Source organism: Pochonia chlamydosporia, chromosome 1 (assembly GCF_001653235.2).
Source record: "Pochonia chlamydosporia 170 chromosome 1, whole genome shotgun sequence".
Taxonomy (NCBI): Eukaryota; Fungi; Ascomycota; class Sordariomycetes; order Hypocreales; family Clavicipitaceae; genus Pochonia; species Pochonia chlamydosporia.
In genome coordinates this window covers 6,255,886-6,281,240 of record NC_035790.1, presented here as the reverse complement: position 1 = coordinate 6,281,240, position 25,355 = coordinate 6,255,886, and the positions used below count along the sequence as shown (strand labels likewise).

General features: G+C 50.8%; 9 protein-coding genes across 9 annotated transcripts; 4 read left to right on the top strand and 5 right to left on the bottom strand.

Moving 5' to 3' along the window:
- Positions 1-677: 677 nt before the first annotated feature.
- Positions 678-4,622, bottom strand: VFPPC_01644 (intermediate filament protein; the record flags this gene model as incomplete). Its single annotated transcript, XM_018281434.1, has 2 exons — positions 678-738; positions 820-4,622. 2 exons carry the CDS (start codon positions 4,620-4,622, stop codon positions 678-680), a joined length of 3,864 nt encoding a protein of 1,287 aa, XP_018150148.1.
- A 384-nt stretch (positions 4,623-5,006) lies between these two features.
- On the bottom strand, positions 5,007-5,537 carry VFPPC_01643 (methyltransferase domain-containing protein; the record flags this gene model as incomplete). The annotated part of the gene is made up of 1 exon (XM_018281433.1): positions 5,007-5,537. One exon carries the CDS (start codon positions 5,535-5,537, stop codon positions 5,007-5,009), a length of 531 nt encoding a protein of 176 aa, XP_018150147.1.
- Positions 5,538-6,784: 1,247 nt separating this feature from the next.
- VFPPC_01642 (homoserine dehydrogenase) lies at positions 6,785-7,935 on the bottom strand (the record flags this gene model as incomplete). The annotated part of the gene is made up of 2 exons (XM_018281432.1): positions 6,785-7,839; positions 7,899-7,935. 2 exons carry the CDS (start codon positions 7,933-7,935, stop codon positions 6,785-6,787), a joined length of 1,092 nt encoding a protein of 363 aa, XP_018150146.1.
- Positions 7,936-8,443: 508 nt separating this feature from the next.
- VFPPC_13128 (hypothetical protein) lies at positions 8,444-9,421 on the top strand (the record flags this gene model as incomplete). The annotated part of the gene is made up of 1 exon (XM_018290905.1): positions 8,444-9,421. One exon carries the CDS (start codon positions 8,444-8,446, stop codon positions 9,419-9,421), a length of 978 nt encoding a protein of 325 aa, XP_018150145.1.
- Positions 9,422-9,789: 368 nt separating this feature from the next.
- On the top strand, positions 9,790-12,011 carry VFPPC_13127 (bZIP transcription factor domain-containing protein; the record flags this gene model as incomplete). The annotated part of the gene is made up of 2 exons (XM_018290904.1): positions 9,790-9,948; positions 10,689-12,011. 2 exons carry the CDS (start codon positions 9,790-9,792, stop codon positions 12,009-12,011), a joined length of 1,482 nt encoding a protein of 493 aa, XP_018150144.1.
- Positions 12,012-12,927: 916 nt separating this feature from the next.
- Positions 12,928-13,521, top strand: VFPPC_13126 (siderophore biosynthesis enzyme; the record flags this gene model as incomplete). Its single annotated transcript, XM_018290903.1, has 1 exon — positions 12,928-13,521. One exon carries the CDS (start codon positions 12,928-12,930, stop codon positions 13,519-13,521), a length of 594 nt encoding a protein of 197 aa, XP_018150143.1.
- A 3,047-nt stretch (positions 13,522-16,568) lies between these two features.
- Positions 16,569-17,256, top strand: VFPPC_01641 (GNAT family N-acetyltransferase; the record flags this gene model as incomplete). The annotated part of the gene is made up of 2 exons (XM_018281431.1): positions 16,569-16,806; positions 16,913-17,256. 2 exons carry the CDS (start codon positions 16,569-16,571, stop codon positions 17,254-17,256), a joined length of 582 nt encoding a protein of 193 aa, XP_018150142.1.
- A 195-nt stretch (positions 17,257-17,451) lies between these two features.
- Positions 17,452-18,716, bottom strand: VFPPC_01640 (tRNA (uridine-2'-O-)-methyltransferase TRM7; the record flags this gene model as incomplete). Its single annotated transcript, XM_018281430.1, has 2 exons — positions 17,452-18,551; positions 18,614-18,716. 2 exons carry the CDS (start codon positions 18,714-18,716, stop codon positions 17,452-17,454), a joined length of 1,203 nt encoding a protein of 400 aa, XP_018150141.1.
- Positions 18,717-18,986: 270 nt separating this feature from the next.
- VFPPC_01639 (endosomal peripheral membrane protein) lies at positions 18,987-24,504 on the bottom strand (the record flags this gene model as incomplete). Its single annotated transcript, XM_018281429.1, has 5 exons — positions 18,987-21,056; positions 21,115-23,598; positions 23,668-23,756; positions 23,828-24,353; positions 24,427-24,504. 5 exons carry the CDS (start codon positions 24,502-24,504, stop codon positions 18,987-18,989), a joined length of 5,247 nt encoding a protein of 1,748 aa, XP_018150140.1.
- Between the last annotated feature and the right edge of the window lie 851 nt (positions 24,505-25,355).

Genomic DNA, 25,355 nt, shown 5'->3' with positions numbered 1-25,355 from the left:
TGTTTGTCCACATGTGCAGGTCAAATCAAATTGGTCTGTTCCATCCCGATGCCGATTCGATAGTCAGGTCAGCATCACGGTCACTTCAACAAAAATTGACAAACAATCTTGCGCTTGATTGTTTGCAAAGTTTGCGTGTGCATATGCAACCAGCCATTTGAAGCCACAAACAAGGGTTCCGATGAAGCACATATCAAAACAAATGGCTTGGTGAAGAAAACACCAGACATCACTTGCCGTCCGTTGTGGCACGTGCACAAGAACCTGTAGATTATGTAGACTCAAATGATAGCCACAGATGCACGCCATCCCATCTCCTCACCACATTCGATTGGAGCACATGCATCCAAAGCATCTCCAAATGCATGGCCTCCCATGAGCTTCAACGCCGGTTCGAGACCAATGCAGCATGCAAGCCTCGATTCATACTAGTATATTTACGAATAGAGCCACGTCAGATATCTGCCGATGGCCTCCTTTCCGCTCACGCCCATCAATCAGGCTCCCTCGTTCAGAATACATGATAACCTCCCCGAGACGCCATGCCATGCCATGCCATGCCATGCCATGCTTGCAAAACATTACTCATTCAATTCAATCAAGCTGCCCATCGTCACCTAAAACCATCATCCGGGCCACCATCCAATTCCCAAGCCGCTGCCGCCTGACTTCGCTCGCTATGAATCTTCAAACATGATGGATATAATTTCATCCAGCATCGTAAATACCAAATGGGCACTAATTCAGAAACATTAGCATGGACCTCTCTCATCGAATGCACTGTTGCATTTCCAGCGCAGCCAGATCATGAATACTTACTTGAGTCGGGAATTGTTCAACGTCGCGAAAATGCGCCGACTGGCAGTTTGCGCATTCGCCCTCCCAACAACATTTCCAGCCAAATCTGGTACAAGTGTAGCCAACATAAGACTCGCCTCCGTTCGGGTTTTCTTCTTCTGCGTCTCGGACCTAGGCTTTCTGTCGCGGAGTAGGACTCCATCAGGCCACATGTTGTCTTCTACCAGAGAAATATACCGAAGAATAGACTCATCCTGTAGGAGCATTTTGACATTGTCCCGCACCTTTCTCTCAATAGTGCCCCCTAGGAGTTGTTGCAGGACCACAACGACGGCTCGTCCACGGAGCCAGTTGTTGCCTCTGTTCAATTCAAAAACTTCCAAGAATATATCACAGATAGGTTTGATAAAGGGCTCTAGTTCCTTGTCCTCGAAGGCATTCAGCTCTGCTTCTGCTTCGGCGGCGGGAAACGTGTCTTCATTTACGTTGAGTGGCATCGCATTTAGTTGATTGGTGGCGGCGGCAATGAGATTTTGACCAGCCACAGATATTTGATCCAGAACAGGTATATTGCCCAGGATATCGTCCATGCCATCCGCGACCGAATCGTACAGACGAGACACAATGTCCTTCTTATCCTCACGATCCAATATATCCTGACCAGGAGTGATCACACTCTGGGATAAAAAGGCTCGAAGTTCTCTGCTGCGACAAACTTCTGGAAGGAGGAGTAGCTCTCGTAAATACTTTTCCAGGGCCTCCCTTCTCTTTCGGAGAAATTCGCTCTGGAATTTCATGACTACTCTTCGGCGAGGAAAGTCCAGGTTCCTCACTGACGGATATCTGGATCGTAGTTTTTGGTGAAGGTCATGGAACTCGCTATATCGCCTTGTAACAATCCACGATGCCGCAGGCATTTGCTCGCCAGCATTGCGTTGCACTTCGACAACATACATAGCAAATTCTCTGCCGTCATCCTCCCGGCCCACCTGAATCGACTTGATCTTGATGGTAGACCGACCATACAGACTGTTGTCACTCTCTTGAACAACATACTGCTGTCGTTGAAGCTCTTTGCGCCGAATTTCTCTTTGTAAGCTCGCCTTGGATTTGCGCAGGATTCGTAGCTCAGAGGTATTGTTTGTTAGCTCGGCTTTTCGCGTCAGTGAGTCCACAATGGCCTCTTGTGCTGCTAAGCGATCAATGTCGTTGGTCAACGCGCTGATGGCTTCTGCGAGGCCAAGGTCACCTGGTGCTGCTTCGTGGACTTCATCCTCTTCGTCTCTATCCGTGGTACCTTCTCCAGTATCGTCAACTTCATCTGCAAGGAACTTGTCTTCGTCCGCAAACAAATCATCGTCGACGAAAACTCCGATTCTTGACGCTGCACTGACTAAACCCAAGGACGACAAACTAGGCTTCTCCTGATCTTTGGCAGCTACAACAGGTTGTCCAGAGTCTATCGAATCGCGGTTGGACTGGCGGTCGTTGCTGGCCAAGAAGCTTGCGTCAGTCTCGTCGACGTCTCCAAATAGGGACGCTCTCAAGTCCTCTGCCGTCTGGGGTCTTTCATCATCCAATATGTTGTTCAAAGCTTCTTCAACGGCTTGGACGACATGCGTGTCTGGGGCCACCTGTTGTGGTGGCTCAGGCTCACCCACGCTGTGAACTGAGTCCATTAACCCGTCGTTTTCCACGTCGTCGTCGTCGAAAAGCGGCCCTGATCCGGACTCATCTAGCGACCGTCGAGACTGAGTCAGAGGATCATGCCCATTCGTGTTGACGTCCAGACCACGGAGATCCGCCGCAGAACCAGATCGCCTAGTAGTTTGACTTGAGGCGGATGTTGCAAGTCGAGAGACCGGTTTTGGTTTGGCTTGATAAGATTGCGATGCTCGTGTTGTGGGAGGATGAGCTGCTGGTAAGGGGGGTGGTGCCAAGCTTGCCGTGGATGTGTCTTGGGATGCGAGACACTTATAGTATAGATCAGACTTCTTGAAGCCATGGTAATGCTGTGACTGCATCTCCTCCAAAACTGCGCTTTGCGCTTTGAGAATAGATTTTCTAGCTCGATGATATTGTAAGGGTGTCGCGGATTTGCCAGCTTCAAGGAACTGGCGGACTTCCTTCCTAGATGTCTCTGGGACATGTAATTCGGGACGTGACAAGTATGCTTGGTTGATTTGCTGCAGGTCCATTCGATCTGATTCGGTCCACATGGGCAAGTTGGAGGGGTTTTGTTCATCTTCTTGGCCATCATCCTCCAATGGGTTTCGAAACCCATCCACTACTAGCCAGAACTGCACCAGAGACATTAAACGCTGGCGGTCCATGTATTCCATGAAATATGAAAGTCCAGACGCGTCCCTCAAGAGCTCAACGAGAGCAACATTCTCTAACCTAGAAGCCGTTGCAACAGGCGCAGTTGGTGCATTGAACGTCACGGGTTGACGATCACCACCAGCGGCAAGTTGCTGGACTTTTTGGTCCAGCAGTCGCTTGCCCATCTCCAAGCGCCTAAGATATACCGGTTCCTGATTCTCCTGTAGCGAGTCTCGCTTCAGTTGGCTAGCCACTTCGCTCCGGAAACGCCGCGCATCTGACAAGTTGTTCACTTTCCGTATGCCACGAATAAACTTTTCAAACTTGCGCTCACTGTCGCCCGGGCTTAGCCTGGGTGCTTGTGCCATCTTCACTGTCCGAGGCGTTGGTGATGCATGCTGATCAAGTGCCGCTCTAAGCTTGCGAACTGTCGACCTGTCCTGCAACATGCTGCGGCCATAGTTTTCCATCACTTGATTCCATGTATCTGGATCAGATAACAGCTGCAGCACTGGGGACAGCACAGCGCAGCTGACAATCTCGCGAATGATGATAGACACGGACCTACTGGCTAGCATATGTTCGGGCAATACCTTGGGAACAATTCTCTCAGCAAGAGACCTCAGATAATCCTGCTGCACCATCTTGGTGTCTGGGAATGACAGAGAGGCGGCAGGGTGCAGGCGCCCATCCTTGTACTTGGACGCAATGGCCAGGTCCAGCTCTTCGGATTCCGTAACTGAGCGGTTTAGTTTTCTCCCTCGGACTGACTTTTCAGCATCGTAAAAATCGCGGAAGTGGGCAGTGAGAATTGGAATAAGACGACTCGTAACTATTTCTGCCAAGTCCTTGTGTCGTAACGACTCGATCAAACTCGTGATTGCCAGGCGCACCGCGCGGTCGACTTGGTTCGGGAAAACAGGGTTTGAGCTGATATGGGAATACCAGCTGCGCACGAAGTCGCGAAGGATCAAGTCGAGTAGGCCATCGACAGCATCAACAACATGCGGTGAGCAACCAAGTTCCAGTCTCTGCCTCTCGTATGTTTGTCGTTTCTTTAAAGCAGCCACTTCTTTCTTCCAGCGACTAGCGTCTAGAAAGGAAGCCCTAGGAAGCTGTGTCGGCACACGTTTCGGTCGCTGCGCTGTCAATAATAAAGTTGCGACGAGGCCGATAATGGTGACAAGGATGCCGGCCACAAATGCATATCCGGCCCATCGTAACACGGAGAACCAGCTCACAGCATATCCCCAAGCAACGAAAGCGGCTACGGCAGCGACAGCCACGTCTCTTCGCTTCAGGGCCATGGCCAGAGCTGCGGACGATAGAGCCGCATGGTCTGATTGCGAGGAATGAAGGATTGAGGGTGAAAGTGGAGGTCGAATATCGTCGTAGGGGTTTGTTGAAGTGGTTGCAGGGAGAGCAGGGGACACGGATGGCACTGGGGGGTTCTGAAGCGTCAAGTCAATCAAGTCCATGTCACCAGACGCCGGCCCATCCATGTCCAGCACAACATGTCTTATCGATTGTCTAGTGCCGAGGAGCTGCTGAGCTTGGTGCTCAAGTGCTGGAGCTATCCGCTTTAGGGCGATGCTTGGCGTTCAATGTTGCTGCATCAATTGATGCCCGGGACAGGGACCAGCGCCCCATTGACAATTTGATGGAATTGCACCAGACATTCTACCAGACATTCTACCAGACACATCATGTCAACACACTTCGAGCACGCAGAATACAGCCCCTAGAACAGTACCGAGAGAACCAACGCGTATGATGTAGCTTGTGAGATAGCTCGGGCAGATTAAACGGTGAAATAATGCCATGTAGTCTCATAAATGTGTGCTTTATTTGGCTCTCTTACTATTTCTCATTTCGCATCAATTGTCCTACTCCCAAGGCGGATCTTCCATACGCCTGAACAGGGCCACAAACTTTTGTCCCTTATTTCTTGCAACCTTTTTCCCTTCCTCAGTCTCATTTGCCATAACCTGGACGCACTCATCTTTCTCGACCTCCTCCTCAGAAACCCGCTCAAACGAAGGATGAGCATCTAAATGTTGCACCATCCACAGGTGCAGAGCCTCCACGTCCGTGATTGTGTACACAATACCCCCAGGACGTAACGCGTAGGCGTACTCCGAATTCAATGTCGTTGAGACTATTCTAGCCTTGTGCTTTCTAGCCTTGAAGTGCGGGTCGGGGAAGCAGATGAAGATTTTGCTTAGTTGCGCCTTTTTGAAAAAGTTTGGAAGGAACTTCATGGTGTTGGCGCGTATACAAGCCGCGTTTTGATATAATTTGCCGTCGTTTTGTTCTCGCAGTGCCCATATTCTCTCCTGGACGAACTGCGTGACGCTTGTTCTGATTTCCAGTCCTAAACCCACGTTAAGTATCGTGCAGCAACAACTTTTCAGCATCCGACAATCTATACATACCCAGCATCAAGGTCTCTGGGAGAAGGGGCGCTAATGCGACAAGTAAACCGCCAAATCCGCATCCAATGTCAACAACCTCCACATCTTTCGTCAGCTTTCGAGGTTCAGTTGACTCCTCTGAAGATGATTCTGTTGCATAAGCTGGATAGTACGATGACCAGTCCATGGCTGCTGGAGATGACGGGCTGCGATTTTTACAAGTCAGAATATGAGTCCAATGAGTGTATCAGCTATTAGAGTGCCCTTCGTGTTACAAACGTACTATTCAAGAGTGTGGTCTGAGAACGGATTGGCATGAGCTCGTTGACGATAAAACCGCTTCCTGGGCAATCTCGCAACGCCGTCTTGGTCCTTGGCATGGCTGAATTTTTGGCGGTTCTCCCGCTTATTTGCTGTTGGTCCAGGCATTTTGAAGATGTTTTTCCCGCAGGGTGCTCTTTTCGCTGCTGACGATCTGCCTCATAAGAAATATTTCACTTAAACTTTTTTGGCAGCGAGAAGTGCTTTGCGCCATCTCAGTGGCTTTGAAAAGCTGTGTGCAAAATAGGAAGGCGGTGAGGCCTGCCTCCCGCTCACACCACCTGAACGCTTCTCCATGCATCCCGTGCCGTCTTTCAGGAACAGCATGTGGCCGCCTGCCATTGTCGTTGTCGTCCCTCCTGAGTTACTTCCGAGCTCGTAAGCTTCGCGACACCAGGTTTTCACACGCGGCAACTTGCTCTCAGCATCACAGATTGTATTGCAGACTGCCACGGCACATATTTTGTTTCACGTTCCAGTAAAAATGACAGAAGTCGTGCAAACAGCCGCATGGGACTTTGGTCGCATTTTCGTGCCCCAGTCTTCGTCTTTCATCATTCGGTCTATTTCTGCTCTATGTGTACGCGCGTCCAACACTTCTCTTATTACCCAGGATCTAGCTCTAACTTTTGTGGTTTTGCAAATAGGCATTCATTGGCACGATTTTTATTTTACCCTCGCTCTCTTCTTCCTCACCATAGATATATCTTTGTGGGTATGGAGACACCTCTCGAATCGGAACGAAACCCAACCCAGTCAGACGACGTCGATGCCAGGCACAACCAAACCAGACACTTCCTCCAGTTCTTCGGGAAGTGCCACGAAGCAAAACACTCAGGGGTCACGTAAGCGATGACTCGGTTCCCTTCTGTGGACAGCGTTCACATGTTTCCCGGCCCACGATTTACTCTATTTGTCCGTGTCTTTACTTAGGCAATCTGTCCGATAACCTTGATCAAATCCGCTGTCACACCCATGGCAGTTACGTCTCCGCCCGCGCCCGCTCCTTGAACAATGAGAGGGTTGCTACCGTATCGTTTGGTGTAGAAGCTGATAATGTTGTCACTGCCCTTCAAAGCAGCAATTGGGTGAGAGGCATCAAACGTCTGGAGGCCGACCTTGACATCCTTGGCGCCTACGTCGATGCTGCCAACGAATCGAATAACTTTGTCTCCGGCTGAGGCTTTCCTCTCTTCCATCTGCTGGTCAAAGTTGGGAAGCTTCTCCATAAACTCGTCGCCACTGGAGCAAGATTCCAGCTCCTTGGGAATTAAGCTCTCCACCGGGAAGGCCGTAGGAGACTCGACAGGCAAACCAGCCAGGCGAGCCAGAATGGTCAGCTTGCGGGCAACATCTAGGCCGTTGAGGTCGTCGCGAGGATCAGGTTCCGTGTAACCAAGCGCCTTGGCCTTGTTGACTTCTTCAGACCACTTGCCGCCGCTGCCACTGACGGGAGCAAACGAGTTGAAGAGAAATGACATGGTTCCGCTGAAAACTCCCTCAATCTTTGTGACTTCATCGCCAGTTTCCACAAGATCCTTCAAGGTCGAAATCACAGGCAAACCCGCACCAACGGATGATTCGTGGTAGACCTTGGCCCCGGAAGCTGCAGAAGCTTGGAAAATATCCTGCCACAGCTTATATGATCCGGAGAAAGCTTTTTTATTTGGCGTGACAACACTGACGCCGGCTTTGAGGGCTGTGGGGTATGCCTCAGCAACGTCTTGAGAACTCGTATTGTCGACAATGATGGCCTTGCCAGGCGCTTTGGTAAGGTAGGTAACGAGATCCGGAAGAGAAGGTGGGGTCTTGGTAGAAGCGGCCAAGGCATCAACAGCAGTATCCAAGTTGATTGCCGCGTAGTCGTCATTGTAAAGAGCTTTGCGACTCGTAGCAATGTAGCAGAGATTCAACTTTGGGGATGGTCGACGAACAGCGAGATCACGAAGCTGGGACAAGAAACACTTTCCCACTCCGCCGGCGCCTATTTGTCACACAGTTAGCTTGCAATTAGAATCTAAGGTTTACATAGAACTAATTTACCAATTACGGCAATGAAGACTGAGTTTGTGGTGGCCATATTGCGTAGTACTTTGTTGAATAATTGTAGATGAAAGGAGTCAATTTCTCTGCTATCCGATAGCGGGGGAAGGTGCCGTCTGGCGTGATCAAATTGGCATTGTCGCTCAGTGAGCTTTGGAGGGGCAGACTGTGGCTGATTTACCAGACATATGCACTGGCTGTGGCTGATGCAGGTAGTGGCTGGTTTAAGTTGCCCAGGGTCTTTCCATCACCAAAGTGTGCCAACAAAGACATCAAAAGCTAACATCTTAGATATTTTCCATCTCAAAATTGAGAGAACTTGGATGTACCAACTCGCCAGATCTCTAGTAATGGCAAATAAGATATGACGATGGTAACTCAGGGCTAATTATACCGACCTGAAGCTTACCCAGCGCCGTGCTCGTTGACTCGAATTCTACCTTACCTGCACAAGCAAAATACGCAACTCCTACACCAGCTGAATATTCCATCGCAGATATATGGCCATACTTGGGGAATTTGGATAAGAGCAGTCTACATAAAACATGCCGCAGGATCCAAACCTCTACGGCCAGCGGCCAACCAAGAAGCAAAAGAAGGACACAGCTCTTTCGTCCTCGCTCGATTTTACAGCCCAATTAACATCACTTATGTCAACTAGCTCATCATCAACTCCGACATCAGGGCGCACAAGACCCTCCAAGGAGCCGAAGGAAGATATATTTCGAGGCAGCAAGCCGAAGCAATCAAGCTCTCGCCAAGACGATGGCAAACTTGTCCTCAAAGAAGTTGCTGGGACAGAAGATGAGACGCAAGAACTGGCACGTGCGAGACGGAAGATGGAAGACAAGGCGCGACTGTATGCAGCAATGAAGCGAGGGGACTACGTGCCAAAAGAAAATGAGGCTACTCCTCTGGTTGACTTTGATCGGAAATGGGCGGAAAATGTTGAGGGGAACGAAGACGATGTGAGCTCAAGCTCGGACGATGACGGTGAAGACGCCAACGAAGTTATCGAGTACGAGGACGAATTCGGGCGATTAAGACGGGGAACCAAGGTTGACAAGGAACGTTTGGAACGTCGAGCGCGGAGAGGACTGCTGGGCGCAGAAGAGCTTGAGCGAATGTCTGCTCGACCAAGTGCGCCAACAAATCTGATCTACGGAGACTCTGTGCAGTCCATGGCATTCAACCCGGATGACCCCGAGAAGATGGAAGAGCTGGCGAGAAAGCGGGACCGTAGTGCAACACCACCGGACCAGAAGCACTACGACGCTGACAGTGAGATTCGGACAAAGGGTGTTGGCTTCTTCAAATTCAGCAAGGATGAAGAAGCCAGGACGAAGGAAATGAAGGATCTTGCAGAGGAGCGCGAACGAACTGAGCAACAACGCCAAATCCGCGAGGATCAAAAGGAAGCAAGACGTCGACAGATTGAGCAGCGCAGGCGCGACATGGGCACACGACGGGCTCAACGCCAGGCGGACAGTTTTCTTGAAGGGCTGACAGAACGGGAGGCTTAGACGACAATAACAGTGGATGGAGAGCATTTTAGCGGTTAGATCGGTCGTGTATGCAACCATGTTCTCTCCCCGTCACCACCAGAATGGTCGATGAATGAAACCGACCAACAGCCTCGAGGGGATATGGAACCTATCAGCAGCCTCCGAATGTCCCAAAGCCTCCGAGGCATTAAGCCAGGCACTTTTTTCTGGTTCCTGTTGTTTTGGTCGATATTAGCGTCTCAGGCCAGTCCAAGCCACCATGCTGTTGCATTTGTTCTTTGGCATTATGGTGGCCCATTGCAGAAGACTTTGCGCTGATTGAACGGGGCCATGTTTGGCGATGGCTTTCATGAGCCAATAAGCTTTTCTGTCTTTTCCTCCACGACATGGACTGCGTGTCTAATTTCCCGTTTATTCTTCCAGTTCCCGCGTATTCCGTTTCTTGGGACGCACGAGCGATTTCTGGACCCGTGCTGAATGATGAGACGAAATTTCGCGAGTCAATTGAGGAGGGAAGTGGGCGATGGGGCCCCTTTCGGCAAGGAGTGAGATTTTCGGCGTCTGCTTTTTTGGGACGCTGGATGCTTCGTGCTACTGTGGTGCAATGTTGGGTTATAATCTTCCTGTCCATGTGGTCGTGTGCAACTGTGTGCCAGACCACGCGTCAGTTCAGACCAGGGAAACAAGCAATTGATGAATTTCCCCTTCCTTTTGTAAAAATAAAATCGCCCAGGGGCAGCAACGCCGCCAGGCATCAAGCCTCGCAAAATAATGAGCCTCAGGACAATTTGATGGACTTCACAACCCATTCAACCATTCCCATGCAGGACGCCAGGACTTGGAGAAGGACTTGCGCTGCAAATTGCACTGGGGAATTTGGGGCTGCGCCAGCGCCTCGCTGCACACTTAGAGCGGCCAGTCCCAATACGGTTAACGCAGAAAAAGTGTGAGTCACCGGTCGGACCCACCGGCTAGCACCTTCAAAAGGGCGCACGGTACCTGACGAGGCGCCGTCAGCCCTTAACAGCCTCGCATACTGCACCAGGCTATTCGCTGTTAGTGTTGTATGCGGCTTTGCTTCGGTCCCGCCTGGTACCGCACCCGTGGGCGCTCACATTCCGTCGCTTGCTGCCTGAGAAATACAAAACCTCCCCAGGTTCTCGCTTCGCCCGAACTCTGACTCTTCTCTTTCTCCTCCACCCCCAAATCTTCTTTTACCATACAATACACAAGTCAGATCAACGCCTCAGGCGACCTTCAAGATGCTGTAAACTACCTCTTTCAGAGAGCTCCCCCGCAATCCGTCAAAATTTCGTCTCAAGACATAAACAACATTAACCCCACTCAATCCTCCCCCCGTTCAGCTCACCTTTTGGTTGATCTGGACTTCAGCACTGCTATAGAAAGCATCCGCTCGAGTTCTTCTTTTACCACCGCCACCATTTCGGCTCAAGACTTTCCAGTCTTCACCACGGATTCCCAATCAACATGGCTTCCCAACTCCCCCTCAGCCCTGCCGGCACCATCCGCGCACCAACTCCAGAGCCCCGTCGAGAATCAACAGGATTTTGTTCTGTTCGACAATCCTCAGCCTCGTCAAGTCCCTAATCGGTCTACTGTTCCGCTGTCCAGCCAGCGCCGTCATTCATACCACAATCGCAGAGACAAGCTAGCTTCCTCAGCTGTCCAGAACCAGCGAGTGGCCCAAATTTTACAGGCTATTGGACACCCATCTTCGTCTTCCGCCAACCGCTTTGCGAATCAGTTTTACGCTTCATCGGCTCCATCGTCTTCAGTCTCCCTGAATAATCAGCAGAGAATCCACCAGCACCAACATTCTGCCAAACCCCCTGTACCCTTGTTTGATCAGAGTACCGGCAACGTCCATCAATCCGCCAAGATGATGAACGCGGCAGACGTAGACCTGGATGAGTTCACCGCCTTCGAAGGTGGTGCCTCCACGGCATTCTCGTCTCCAGCGGTCCCATCCGTCATGGATTTCAACGGTAGCATGTCAAGCTCCACTTCCAACCTGGGCACCATTTCGCCTCAAGATTTGCTCGTCCAAGAGCCTTTCATGTCGGCGCCAAACTCCTCTGCCCTCACTGCTTTGACGTCGCCATCCATCTACAACGAGTCTCCGGACTTTGATGGATTCGACGTCTCTCCCAACTTTGGAAGTGCCGACTTTGAGAGCTCCAACGACCCTTGGTACCCCTTGTTCCCTCAGGACTCTAATCACAGTGCTCCTGAGGTGAACTTGGAGGATTCACCTGCTCAAAACTCGGACGACATTGACTCCGTAGGTCGTGCTACTGGCTCCGGCAACCGAAAGAAGGCTACCAACTCGCCAACCAGCGGTGGTCGCCACTCTTCTGTTGCCGGAGTCAACTCGCGCAAGCGAGACAAGCCCTTGCCTCCCATCATTGTTGAGGACCCCCATGACACCGTCGCCATGAAGCGAGCTCGTAATACCCTGGCAGCTCGAAAGTCGCGAGAGCGAAAGGCTCAGCGTCTGGACGAGTTGGAGGATCGCATTATGAAGCTTGAGGCAGAGCGTGATCATTGGAAGAAGATTGCTCTCTCGCAGTCTGGCGCGCAAATATAAAAGTTTTATGTTTTTCAATTGTTCCTATATTTCCTAACTTTTCCTATCCGCCAGTTGACTAAGGGTCTCCGTGGGAGAGAGCTCAATTTTCGAGATTCGTGTGTTTTTATTCGATAGTTCAGATATAATTTCAATTCTCATATTCTTGTATTATGATTAATTAATGACCTAAATGGTGATGTTTGCAAGTTCATTAGTAAAAAAATAGATGTGGATTGCCTGCCCGTCACGGTCTTTCGGTTGTTCACCTAGTGCTCCCCATTGCCAAAATCTCTGGCCTGACTTCATCTTGATTTCATCTCGGTATCGCACGACACGATAGATTTGGTTTCGTTGACATGGCGTCGTGGATGTATACTGTATGACCAGTGACTCCATTTCACACAATCCGGCCTTCTGGGTGGTTTAGACAATGAATGATGATACAAAAGACCCCGGGCCCGAGATGTAGGGTTGCTGGCAATGATGAACTCGCAGCTTTGTGGTGTGTTGCAATATCAAACCTAACGTTCACCAGATACCAAGATCTGTGCTTTCGCCCTTGCACTCGTATCGTACTGTCTACGATCTCATTTCTTCTTCACGTTGTAGCCCAAAACTTCGGCCGCGACTGCAAGAGGCAATCGCCGTCCGGGTCAGAGGCTGCCGAGACCCGCACAACGAGAGGATGCTTGGCTGGGTAAAAGACCAGACTAAAAGCTTGCCCCTTTTTTAGCTTCACATCTCGACTTCAATCTCTCAATTCCAACCCTTGATTACTCTCGATGCAGTAGGATTGTCTTTCGTTATTCAACTTCATCCTGTTCGCTGCTCGCTTTACTTTGCCAGCCTACACTCGTTTACCTCGTTCAGACGCTCCAGGCACCCACTTTTTCCCACACAAGCAAAATAGTTTGACTGTCGATCCTCTCTCACCATGGGTATTCGTACTTTCGCCATCGGCGCCCTGTGCCTCGCCTCTTCGGTTGTCGCCCGTACTGATCTTGTTGGATGCACGTACTTTGACACTGTAAGCGCCTATCCCGGCGGACAGCCGTTCGCAACTCGAATTTGGTACGTTCCTGGCTCAGGCGAGCTCTGTGATTTTCTCGACTGCGGCGGCGGCCGGGCTCCTCCCAAGACAACTGTGCCTGGGTGTGCGGCCTACGAGGGCACCGAGACGTACTCGCCTTCTTTCATCAACCCGAAGACTCTTGGACATGCTCCGGCCACGAATAGCCCTGCGAAGACTACCGCCAGCGAGTCTGCTGCTGGGACTACTGCCAGTGGCTCGTCTGATGTCGCCACCACCGCGACGACTCCTGTCGTCACAAAGGCGCCTGAGTCGTCGGTGTCTGGCTCAAACACGGCCCAGGTGACGGCAACGCCTTCCGGTTCTGGTGTGTCTGGCACTAATAGCACGAAGCCGACGTCCAGCTCGAGCACTGGCGGAGCTGCTCTGCCTACGGCTGGTGCGATGTTGGGCTCTTGGATGATGGCTGGTGTTGCTGCTGGGCTGGGCTTGTTTTAAATATGTATTTGTACCGAAGTGATTACCCGAGATGTTTAGATGGGGATGAAGGGAGCTGGTGGGATTGTATATTGCGGGAGGAGTCTGTAATTCTGTAGTTTTATAGGTTCATTGGCGAATGGCGGTTCTAGGGATATGTGGTTGTGAGCATCGAGTATACCTGTAGACATACATATATGGAAATCCAACAAAACCATCTGGCGACTATATTCTCGTCCAACTTGTTAACGGCCAGCAAAGGCCAGATTTTGCTGTGATAAAGTCGACCCTGTGTTGGAGAACATATCCTTGAATCCAATGCGATCTGAATACCCTACACCTCAACACTGCGAGCAAGGCAAAACCAGCGGGCGCCGTCGGCGATGGGGATTGTGCCCGGCAGTGAATATTGAAGATGGCGGCCCGGTTTCTTGCATCCGGAATCGGCCGTTAATGCTCGGACCTAATGTGCTGTTGGGGGTTCAGCCCATGCTGCGTGATTGATTCGTATCATGCGGTATCTTATTCCGGCCCATACCGCTTGGATCTGGAGCATGAATGTGGCTCTGTGGTTGGATAAGTGATGAGGGGTGTGGGCGCGTCATGATGTGCATCTATTGTAAGCTGATACACAGATTACAAGTAAGCCAGATAAGCATTAGAGTAGCCAAGAATTGCATGTTGCCATGCGAGTCACATGCCGTACCCGACCGGTCAAAATATGAGGGCTTGTGTTGAACAACAACGGTATGTATGCATGATGGGCTTGTGGTATGAGCTGTGGCGTGGCACTCAAAGCACTCTGGACAATGATCGCCGTCCAGGTTCTCAGAAATGCTTCCCAGAAAGGTAACTGGGGTGAGGGTTAAGTCAACTCGACGGTGGGCCGTGATTGAAAGGCACCAGACTTCCTTTTTACATATTTTTTTTTTTTAAAACTTTGGCTCGCTTCTTGCCTACCTAGTACCTCGAGGCCTGTATTTCAGCTTGAGAGCGAAAGCCAAGTACAACAAGATTCTGGCTACATACCTAGTAGACCATCTCGCCTCTTCTACGGAGTACTCGCGTCATGGGTGGACTGGAATGTGAAACCTGGGAAGATAGAGTGATAGGCCCAAACTTCTTCATGTTGCACAAAAGCACAAAAGCACAAAAGGCCAAGCAAGGGAAGGCGATGCAACCAATACACTCCCACACCGCACAAATCGGACCACATCATACCTCACCAGATTTACCTTGCCCAAGGCAGGGTGTGAGTGGTCAGAGGTCGGCTGCCAGATGGGAGGAATTGTAGATCCCCGGTGTGCCAGTGCAAGTGTCCTGTAGGTGACGTCGACAAGATCCAGAGCCAAAAGCAGTGTTGCCGTCCAAACACACCATGACAGGTCGACTTTTTTTGATGGCTTCTTCCGCCTTCCGTGACTATGTCCATGTTCTTGGAACCAAAACTCTGCAGACATGGAGCAGTTTTGGAGCAGTTTCCCTGGCCTTCCTTCCTTTTCGTGCTTCTTGCCCCGCTGGCTTGAGATATTCTGACACGGAAAGAACGGACCAGTCAACACGTCTCGGCGCCAAAGCGGAAGGAGCACAGCATGCTCCGGCAGATGATCCGACAGCACAAGTAGCCAATCAATAAGACAGAGCCGTAATAGATAATCTCAAGGCGAAAAGTTCCTCTACTTTCCCCCTGCATTCTCCAATCGCTTGAGGCTGTGGATGGTCCTCCTAACGCCGGAGTCATTATTACTTGAGAAAGCCGTGTCCAACTACGTATCACTTTCGCTTCATCCATCAGACTTTGCCGCAGGTCCGCGTTGGTCAATGTCAATTTTGAGACCGCTCAAGCAACGCACTCCACCCTCCAAATGGGACAACTCGATACATCGCACTCCGTATCTTTCTCACGCGTGAGCAAAAAAAAAAAAAAAAAAAGAGACCCAGAACCACGAATATATTCCGCCCAATGGAAAAAGGACTTGTAATCTCCTTCTCCATCATACTGTCACCCCGCAATCTTTAACGGCTTAGCTTGCAATTATGGCTCTCTCTCTCCCAGCAGCTCGCATACAGGAATAGGAGCAGAATAGACGGACAAACCGAATTGAGGAACGCTGTGATGCTTCGATTCTACGCCGACCTGCCCCATCAGTCCACCTGACCCACGCCATCGTCGCCTGGGGGCCCGGTCCTCGACGGCTTCTCAAGCTCTGTGTGCTCGCTACGGTCTATTACCCCAAACCTTTCCGCATTCTTTGTCTCATCCTACCCCACACACACCAAACCAGACCGCGCCGGACCAACCATCTACGGCCGCCACCGACTCGGGGGACTGAGTGCTCCAGCTTTTCCAACGCCGGCCAACGGAGCGCCGGTGCTGCCCCCGGAGGGGACGCTCTAATAATGGACTTTCAGGGAGGGCGGGCGGAAGACTTTGTGGAGGAGACGCGCAGCTGACTCGAATCACAGGGCCACAAAAGTACGTAATGGGGCCGTAGGTAACCGTCTGGTAGCCCTGAAAGCAAACAGAACCTGGCATTGGCATTGGCAGGGCAGGCAGCAAGCGGCAAGCGTCAAGCGTCAAGCGTCCATGTCCATCCATGATGCTTCGCCAGGCCTTCCAACTGGACGGCTTTGGGTTGTTTGTTCTTCGATCGGTGGATACCGAAGGATCAAGGCGTGGCAGACGTAGCCACTCACGATGGTGGCTTCCCTGGCACTGACACAATAAAACCACTTGGGATCTTGGAATCTCTCAACCCAGATCTCGTCTTCTCTCTTCTAGCCACTTACACCCATCCACACACTCTCTTGCTCCCATTCACCCCACAGCAATAGTTGCACTTACATCCTACGCTTGATCTCTATCTTCACGCCAACAACCCGGGGAAAGAGTAAACAACTTTTATTGGACAATGGTTTTGTGTGTTACCTTCACTCCACCTGTGTCTGACCTGGAAAGCCACCTTCACAGCCGGACCGCTCCATCATAAAGTTATTGAATGACCAGACCTGTTTGCTTTCAACTATCAGACCGACCTAGACAACTACAACCACCAAAAACGGTCATCATGGGTTCCAAAGGCAGCATTATCCAACCAGAGGGCAAGCCTCGCTCCTGGTACAGAGACAACTTCTTCCTGACCACCGACAAGACATTCCTCGATCCCAAGGCCGTCAACGACGTATTCGAATCGGATCTCATGTGGTGGAACGACCCCCTCGAGCTTGAACAGATGCGAAAGATGCTCGACAACTGCCTTACACTAGCAGTCTTTTATGTTCCAGATAGCGAAGAGGATATGAAAGGTACGTTACCGCCCAGGAGTCGTAGGAGGCAACGCAATTATGCTCCTCCACGCAAGTCCGTCTCTCGACACAATGATCTGACTTTTCTCTCTTTTCTTTCCAACAGACAATGGCGGCATGCCTCGAAACATGTCCGGCCCTGATTTCAGAATGATTGGCCTGGCCCGTATTGTCACAGACTACGTCACCTTTGCGTACCTTACCGACGTCTTCATCATTGAGGAATTCCAGCGCCGTGGCCTTGCCTCGTGGATGATGCGTGCTCTGAAGGAGCTGGTAGACGAGTGGCCCAACCTGCGTGGCCTCATGCTCATGACCCATGACAAGGCCGCCGCTCGCATGTACCAACGCACTCTCGGCGCCGTCGATTTTGACAAAGGTCCCTCAGCAGGACTAGTAATGTTGGAGATGGGCGGAAAAGGCCAAAAAGACGTCCCGGACGAGCATTAATCCTAGAAGCGGGGATGATACGGAACAAGGGAAAGAGAAAATCGCAACGATAATGACCCCGTTCGAATGACCTGTTTATGCCTTCTTTTTGTTTTTCCATTCTCCTCGTTTAGAGCAATTGGGATAAACCCCGGGGATTTCGATCCTCGTTAGCATACCGGTTCTGGTTCTTTTGTTTCTTTTTCTTCTTCATGTTTAGCGTACGGCCTTTGACTGTGCAGCCCGCAGTTCAATGGCCCGTTTGTATGGTGGCGCGATGGGAGGCTGCACAGGGTCCAGAGAGACATAGTCCTCAGGGAGCAGATAGGATGCATCGGAGTCAAAAGCTGATAGATCTCCGCAAGCAATAAACGGCGCAATCCATCGAGTGTTTCTACCGCTGCCTTGGTCATTCCAGTCGATGTTGTTCGCTTCGTCGTATACTTCCAGTTCCGTGATGCCAGAAGAACCGTGACTCGATGATCCGCAGAGAACCAGTTCTGTAGTGCAATCCCAAGCTCCCGTCTCCGTATTCTGCATGACACTCTCAGCCAACACAGGTAATTGCAACTCCCTCTCCTTGACCATGTTGTCCAATCTCTCTCCCACGCCCAGCGGCTCTTCCAAACTGGCGTGAAATCCCACAGGCGGCCTAAAGTTCAAACACACAATAAAAGCCTCCATACTGCTCGCCCTCGAACTCCTAGGTTTCGCCACCACGACCTTTTCAAAAAAGATCTTGAGCTGCGCATACAGCACATCCACGTTCCTCCCCCTAAATATCTTGGCCACAAACTTGCCCCCCGGCTTCAACACACACAGCGCGAGGTTCAGCGCCGCAAACAGCAACTGACTCTGCACGTAGATGTCCAGGTCATGCAACCCCGTCACATCAGGCGCCCCGTCACTAAGCACCAAGTCCACCGGGTGCGAGGCCTTGCCCTCCGACACATCGCCACTCCCCGGGTCCAGCGCCTTCAGCAGCAGCGGCACCGTAGCGGGATGCGTGATATCTGCCTGTAGCGTCGTTATGCCCGCGAGGGGAGAAATCGGCTGCAGGTCAATGGAGACGATTTTCACGTCGTCTCTCGGCTTGGAGGCCTCGTGCTGCTCGGCGATGGCGGGCTCGATGGACGGAGGGCTCGCGGTAGGGAAGACGGACAGCATGGATCGTCGGAGGTGGGCTTCCTGGTTCTGCCATGATTTTAGGCCGAACTGCTCGTTTTTGATGAGCACCCGGGAGAGGACTTGGGACCAGGACCCTGGGGCGGCGCAGAGGTCAACTACGCGGGAGACATTGGCGAATAGATTGAACTCTGGGACGGGTTAGACAACATTTGTGTGGTTGTGGATGGTCGGTGGTGGAAGGGGGACGGACCTTCGTCGAGCTGGAGGAGTTTAAAGGCGCTTCTGGCACGCCAGCCTTGTTCTTTGGCGAGACGGTAGTATGCGTCGCGCTTGTCTTTGGAGGATTTGCCCATTGCGGTTTGGGGGTGGTGCTTGCTGGGCGGGTTGGAGGTGTAGTTTGATGGTGGAATTTTTGGATATGGATTTTTTTGGTGTTTTGCCCCGCGGTTTGGGGGTTGCCCCACCACACCTTGGAAGGATGTCATTCAGATGACTACTTGCAATGCACAAGCTCAATCCTATGGGATCATCATCTACGATACAAATGTACATTTAATTGGGGAAATATTATAAATGTATTGGCTTCCACCGTTCAAAATCTATCGTATCGTACACACTAGCATCTAAACAATCCCCAGTTCACCGCCAACGGCTTCCAATGCCTCACCCAGCAACCGCAGCACTGTATCATCACCCCCAACTCCCAATGCCCTCACCAACAAGGGATATAGTCGCAAAAGGTGTTTCCTGCCCTCACCCTCAGCCTTCTCCAGCGATGGTATGGCTTGGCCACGACTCTCAAGCTCCACCAACTTCTTCAGCGTCCAAACTAGTTCCTTACGCTGACTGAGCGGTTGTGGCATCTGTCCTCGGAGTGGCTGATCTGCAACATACGCGCGAATTGTTAATGCGCATCGGAGAATGAGGAATGGCGCTGCTGTGCTGGCGATGCGGTCGCGGAAAGTGGATATAGTCGCCTTGTCCTTGGTGTCTTTGTTTTTCTTCTTGGACCCCTGTTTGGTGTTTTGTGGCATGCTTGACACGTTGTCGTCGTCGGTTGATACCAGAGAAAAGAGCTCGTTGAATGCAACGTAGGCCATGTTCTTCCGCAGTGTCGGTGGAACAGCTACCGTGCGGCCTGACCTCGCTGCGTAGAGAGAAGAAAGACCGTGTTCGTCTTCTTTACTTGAGAATTGCCTTTCTGCAGGAGTAAAGTTGTGGATGACGGAGTTCTTGAACAGGCTTTCAGCATATGACTTCCTGGCCTCATCGGGCACGCTTTCTGAGCCAAGGGACGGGATGATCAAGGCCTGTAGGCTGTGGAACGACGAAATATCGAATTTTTCGTCCTCTTCAAAGGATGCTCCGTCGGAAGCCTCGTCACATTCCGCACTCAGGATACCATCCGCCACAGCGACAACAGTGACCCAAATACTCTGAACCGTTTCGCGGGGAATATGCAAGCCACTGATCTGTGAAAGTGTGGCCTCCAAAATTGACAAAACTGATGATGTTGCCAATCTCCAAGGTTGGACTGACTTGGTAGTGATGGGAAAGCCATATTTCAGAGAAATTGGCTTGTGAAGGGCTGCCAGCGCATCTGAAAAGGCACCGCTCTTATAGATATCCTGGTCAGCAGCGTGATTTAGTATGAGCGCCTCGACCAGCTTCATGCTGGCCTTAGACATGGCTACAAATGTGCGTTTTGGTTTAGACGCAGAAAGATCTCGGTTGTATGCCAACATGACAAATTCTGACACCTGCTTGATCATGACTGACGGCACGCCTTCCACGTCAGTCCGGATCATTTGGACGGCGGCGAGCGTTTGGGTCTGCAGGCTTGTAGCGTGCTCGATATCTTGGACATATGTTCCCACTGAGGCTTCTTCAACTGTTTGACGCAGCAAGGTGAGCATGCGCTTCACGGTATCGACAGTCAGATCCGCCTGAATGAGTTTGTAAACGTCCCGTAGTGCTGCCACGTATGCCACCAAGCAGTTCTGATTGTCTTCGTCTTTGCCGCCAACCGGCTTTGAAGTCGGGATGCCCCTGGACCACAAGTCCCAGGCAAATTCAACAGTCGTCTTGTTGAAGATTGGTTTCTTATCATCTGAAGTTTGCGAGAGAACATGGCTTAACGCTTTGAAAGCCGCAGTATTAATCTCAAGAACCTTGAAATCGAGAAGAGTTGCAAAGTGCCCAAGTAGTTCCCGCCATAGTTGATTAAATGAAGGATGAGCCGTAAGAACGTCAATGTGGTTGGCGAGAAGGCCAGAGATGCCGTCAAGAACCACGACAGCCGTGCCGTGCCAGTCCACTCTGTCCCTTTCATCGACATCGTCGTCAGAGGCAGCGTCCAGCTCTTCTTCCAAAGAGTACAGAAGCTTGAAAATCACCGACTTCATACAAATTGACCACGCTTCTGGGCTCAACCGCCCACCATAGGCATCAAAGATTCTTAAAAGGGTCTGGATGGCTGAGTTTCGCAGATCTAGCCGCTCATCTGAGGTGACTGTAGCCAGTCTGAGAAGCAGCAACATCCACAATGCGGCATCTGACCCCTTGTGCGTGTGATCTGCTGCCTTTTTCTCGAGTTCGGACTCGCCAGACCCATTCAGAAGATCGGAACTAATCTCCAGGGTATTTTCCTTGGCAGAGAGGAAGTCTGACAGGACCCAAAAGAATGTAACGGTCTGTATCCAAAAAATTAGCACAGAAAATCCCGTTGAAACATGGATACAGTCGACTCACCGTGAGTGCAATGTTAAGGTCGTCGTCTTGAGAGCAAAACTTATACAGCGTATCCACCAGAATCAAGAAGCAAGAGTTGGGCAGTGAAGATAGAAAGTCGGAGCAAATAAGTTGCAACGAGCCAAATGCGGATCTCGTAAGCTTAGGAGACCTCGTGGAGAGCAGACCTGCGCCCTCTGATCCTCGTCTATGTTCTTGTATGGCATTGGATGTCACGAATCCACTGCCGATAATTTCGAACGCGATGTCCCAACCGCTGACCAAGCTCTCACCGCAGCTTTCAATCAGACTCTTCAAACCCTCAAGAATGATTCTGTGAACGTCAATGTCCGTCGCGATGCTTGCGACTGATGCACTACGGGCATTCTTGTTAAGAGCCGCCAGCGCGTCCCGTAAAGATGACAGCAACCGCAACTGAACTGGACCTCTACTGTCTTCCGGGATCGAAGTTGTTGCGGTAGCGGCCTCCAGGACAAGCCGGGCAAGTATCTCGGCAGCCTTTACTCTCACAGGGGCACCTAGGATCGGGGAATCGAGGGCATTGATGATTTCATCCGTCAAAATGTTCCACCCTGAGGCGGCTGGACTATTCATAAGTAGTCTTTCCAAGTTGACGCTAGCAATCTCGCCAAGTTTGGCCAGCGCGAACAAAAATTCTTGATTTGATGACGTAGACGTAGTACTGGAAAAACTCAACACACGACGATGGCCATGGCCGAGTTGCTTTTGCGAGGGCTCTATGGGTGATGGGGAAGTCGGGTCACTGGCTCCCGCCTTTTCCGAAGAGTTTTGCTCGAGGAGGTTGCACACTGCTTCGACAACCTCTACAAATGGCGCATTGGGGAAGTCAACAGTGCTCTCAATTAACCGCGAGGCCGCAGTCTCAACGGATCTTATCTCGTTGCTGAAGTTGGCCATCAGTGAGTCAGCATCACTGCCTTGCTCGGTGCTGCGACCAATAGACGGAGTTCGACCAGGCGCCTTGCCCGTTGCAAACAGCACGAAATCTGCCTGCTGTAAGGTCTCAAAGATGATGCCCCATGCCGACCCTAAAGTTGGACCTAGGGCAATGCCGAGGTTGAGAAGTGCCCGCAAACAGAGAAGATTACGCGAGTTCAGTGAAACTGCACCGACATCAAATGAGGCATGGCGCTGCTTTTCTGTCGAAGGGGAGCCTGGTGTCAATGCTTCGACGCTTAATAAACCACGGGCGTTGCTGAAGAGTGTGTTTGCCGTTTCAGAGGGAGTGGTCGGTGGCGTCGGTTTGGTCTGCCCAGAGTTCATGCAAGCAGTGAGGAGATTAGGAGGTACAGCAGATTTGCCGAGTGTTGACAAGAAGGCGTCTCTAGGAGTTGCAAGCTGCAGGAGGCCCGACACATGGGCGAATCTCTGAAACGATCGGACCAGGCCGTGATAGTATTCGGAATCGAGGGCAGCGTATAGGAAAGTAGAGAATGTGGCAAGAATGGCAGGCCAGCATTCATCAACAATGGCTGCGCATATCTTGACATCAGGGTACACGGGATGATCTTCCAACTGGAGGGGGTTGACGGGGACAGGATTCTTTTTGAAGGACGCAGATCGTTCCAAACCTGTCTGTTTCTTTCTTGGTGAGTCTGAAGGAATGGGGGAGTCTCGGCCAGGGTCGTGCTTGGAGGCCTTGCGGCGGTTGCGGCTCTCGCCTGGTACTGTAAGGGGAAGGATAAACTTGGCCAAACCATCCGACAGTGACGAAAGACATGACAATATCAGACTGTAGACGTATGATTCTGGAATGGGAGGTGGCTCCGTCTTATCGAGTTGGTCAATGCATGGAACTCGGATAGAGCTCCATTGGGTGCTAATGCCTGTGTTTGAAGCTTCGGAATTGATGGAGCTGCTGATGATGCCGCTCATGCCAGCCTCAAGCATCGCCTGATCTGTGGACGTAGCAAGATTGCTCGAGGGATCCGACATTGGCACCGTAGACTGATGGCCAAGCCCGATGACGGCAGGTTTTTCAGTGCTTAGCCTGACAAACGTCGCCGCCAATGTCTTGATGACATCTCTCTCGCCCTCTTTGGCGTCATAGAGTGAGAATATCTTTCGTACCAAGGTATAGTCGCCAAATATGCTTCGGAATACTTCCATGCAGAGAGCCCGCTTCCACAATGCCGAATCCTGGTCTAGAAGATGGGTAAGAAGTTCCAAAGCATCGCCGCATTCCTTGGGTAAAATTCCAATATGCCTTCGGACCATTGTATAGAGAATGCGCACGAGTCTGACGGTAGTAGCAAATGAAGGCTTCCCTTTGAGCGCACTGACAATGAGGGGCATGACAGCGACACGAAGAACATGAGCCTGTTCAGGGTGGGTAGTGAACACAGAGGCGTGGTTCGTAATTACAGACTCGATCAGCTCGAGCCCAAAAGTCTGCGGCAAGCTCGAGAATCTCAAGAACTCTGGTCTTTGATTTTCCGTTATGAGACACAAATCGTTGAAAATCTGCCAAAAGATGTCAGCTTTGTTCAACCCTTTCTTTACAGGATAAAAGGCATCTATCTGGTAGCTCACTCTGTATGCATCAAGTGCAGCTGAGCGAAGCTGAACCGTCCCATCAGCAGACGGTGCTTCCCCAGCCACGGGAGAGTCTGATCCATTTTCTGCGCAACTACGTTAGCGTTCAGAATATCCTCAGGGCTACATGCAAATGGATAAACCAAGACGAACGTACTATCTTCAGCGACAACCTTGTCAAAAACCGAAACAACTAGCTGCTGCAATGTTGCAGCGCTCGTGTTATTCACAATAGCATTCTTGCTGCTCTGCAAAATGAAGCAAATGTTCAACGTCGTCACCAGCAAATCGCCATTCAGCTCAGAAGAGTAATTCTGCAGCAACGACGGCAGAGCCTGTAGAATCTTTAGCTGCACATCTAACCCAGCAGAAGATGCCTGCATCAACGCCTCCAGCACTTGGTTGAGCTTCGATTTGGGCAGAGCCTTGGCGACAATGAGCCGCTGGAGGCAGACGATGGCGATGCTCGTGAACTTTGCATTCTTGGTCCCGCAGGCAATAATGAAGGGATTGACAAAGTTGGGTTTCTGCGAGAGCACTATGAAGACTGGTGTGAGATCATTTTGGCCAAAACTGTCGAAAGAAGACGCGTGTGGCGTAGATGGAGCTTTCATACATTCTGGAGCAGCTTGCTCAGATACGTTCCCAAGCTGCTTGAGCTCTTCAAGCGACTTTTCAGCGGCCTAGGAGCAAACATTAGAATATTTTCGTCACTTAGGCACATTATGCAAGTCAAAATACGCGTTTAAAACGTACCTGTCTCAAGTCATTGTGCTTCCTCTTGCTTTCCTGGATGAGGTTGGCAAGCTCGTTGGCCAGCAGCTGAGTCGTCATGTTGTACCAGCAAGCGTGAACAACCGCCCGTACGTGCGCATGCAACCCCGTTTCTCATCCATACAGTCCCAAGCATTAAATAATTTAAGAGTAGCCTTTGCTTTTTCCTAAAACGTGAAATATATGGCGGAACGAAAGAAGCAGTTCAAGTCTGCTATGGGAGTTGTGAGATGCGATTGATGCCTGCGAACAAGCAACAAGGGGACGTGGCAGGTTGAGACCCACTCTAGGTTATTTTGGGACAGGCGAACGTACGTCTGATGGATGACTCAGCAGGTTGCTTTGGGCTTGAGAACGGCAGATGGCCTCCCAACGACATCAACAATCGCCTTTGCAACTTGGATTTTTTGCGAAAGTATTGGCTGTTTATAAAGAAATATTCACTTGATTGGCTAGTGGCATTAATATCTTAATTTAAGTTGCCCTTGTCTTCATGAACATGGCATCATCTAGCAGAGGGCCATTTGTGTTACTGGATCCGCAATCCAGATAAATGAAGATTTGTACGCTATCCAAGTGCACGCATAACCTTTTTCAAAAGAGAAAACCTCCCAGTATCAAGTTTACAGTTGGGGTTGTTCCCACCCGAAATGCAACTATTTTAGTGTGACACACATCATGGCAGAAACCAAGTCTGCGGGTCTAGTCGGCCAGGTGGCCAGTGCGGGAAAACACGCACTTTATTCTAAGTTGCATCATTTGATGCAATAATGTTTTGTTTGCAGATTTAAATAAATCAATCCATCTCGCCATAAATAAGCAAGCTGGGCTCCCCAAAATGCAAAATATCAATCATAACACTGGGAAGCTGTTAGCTAAATACCCTCATCGAGTTGCCATGTGAGGTGTGT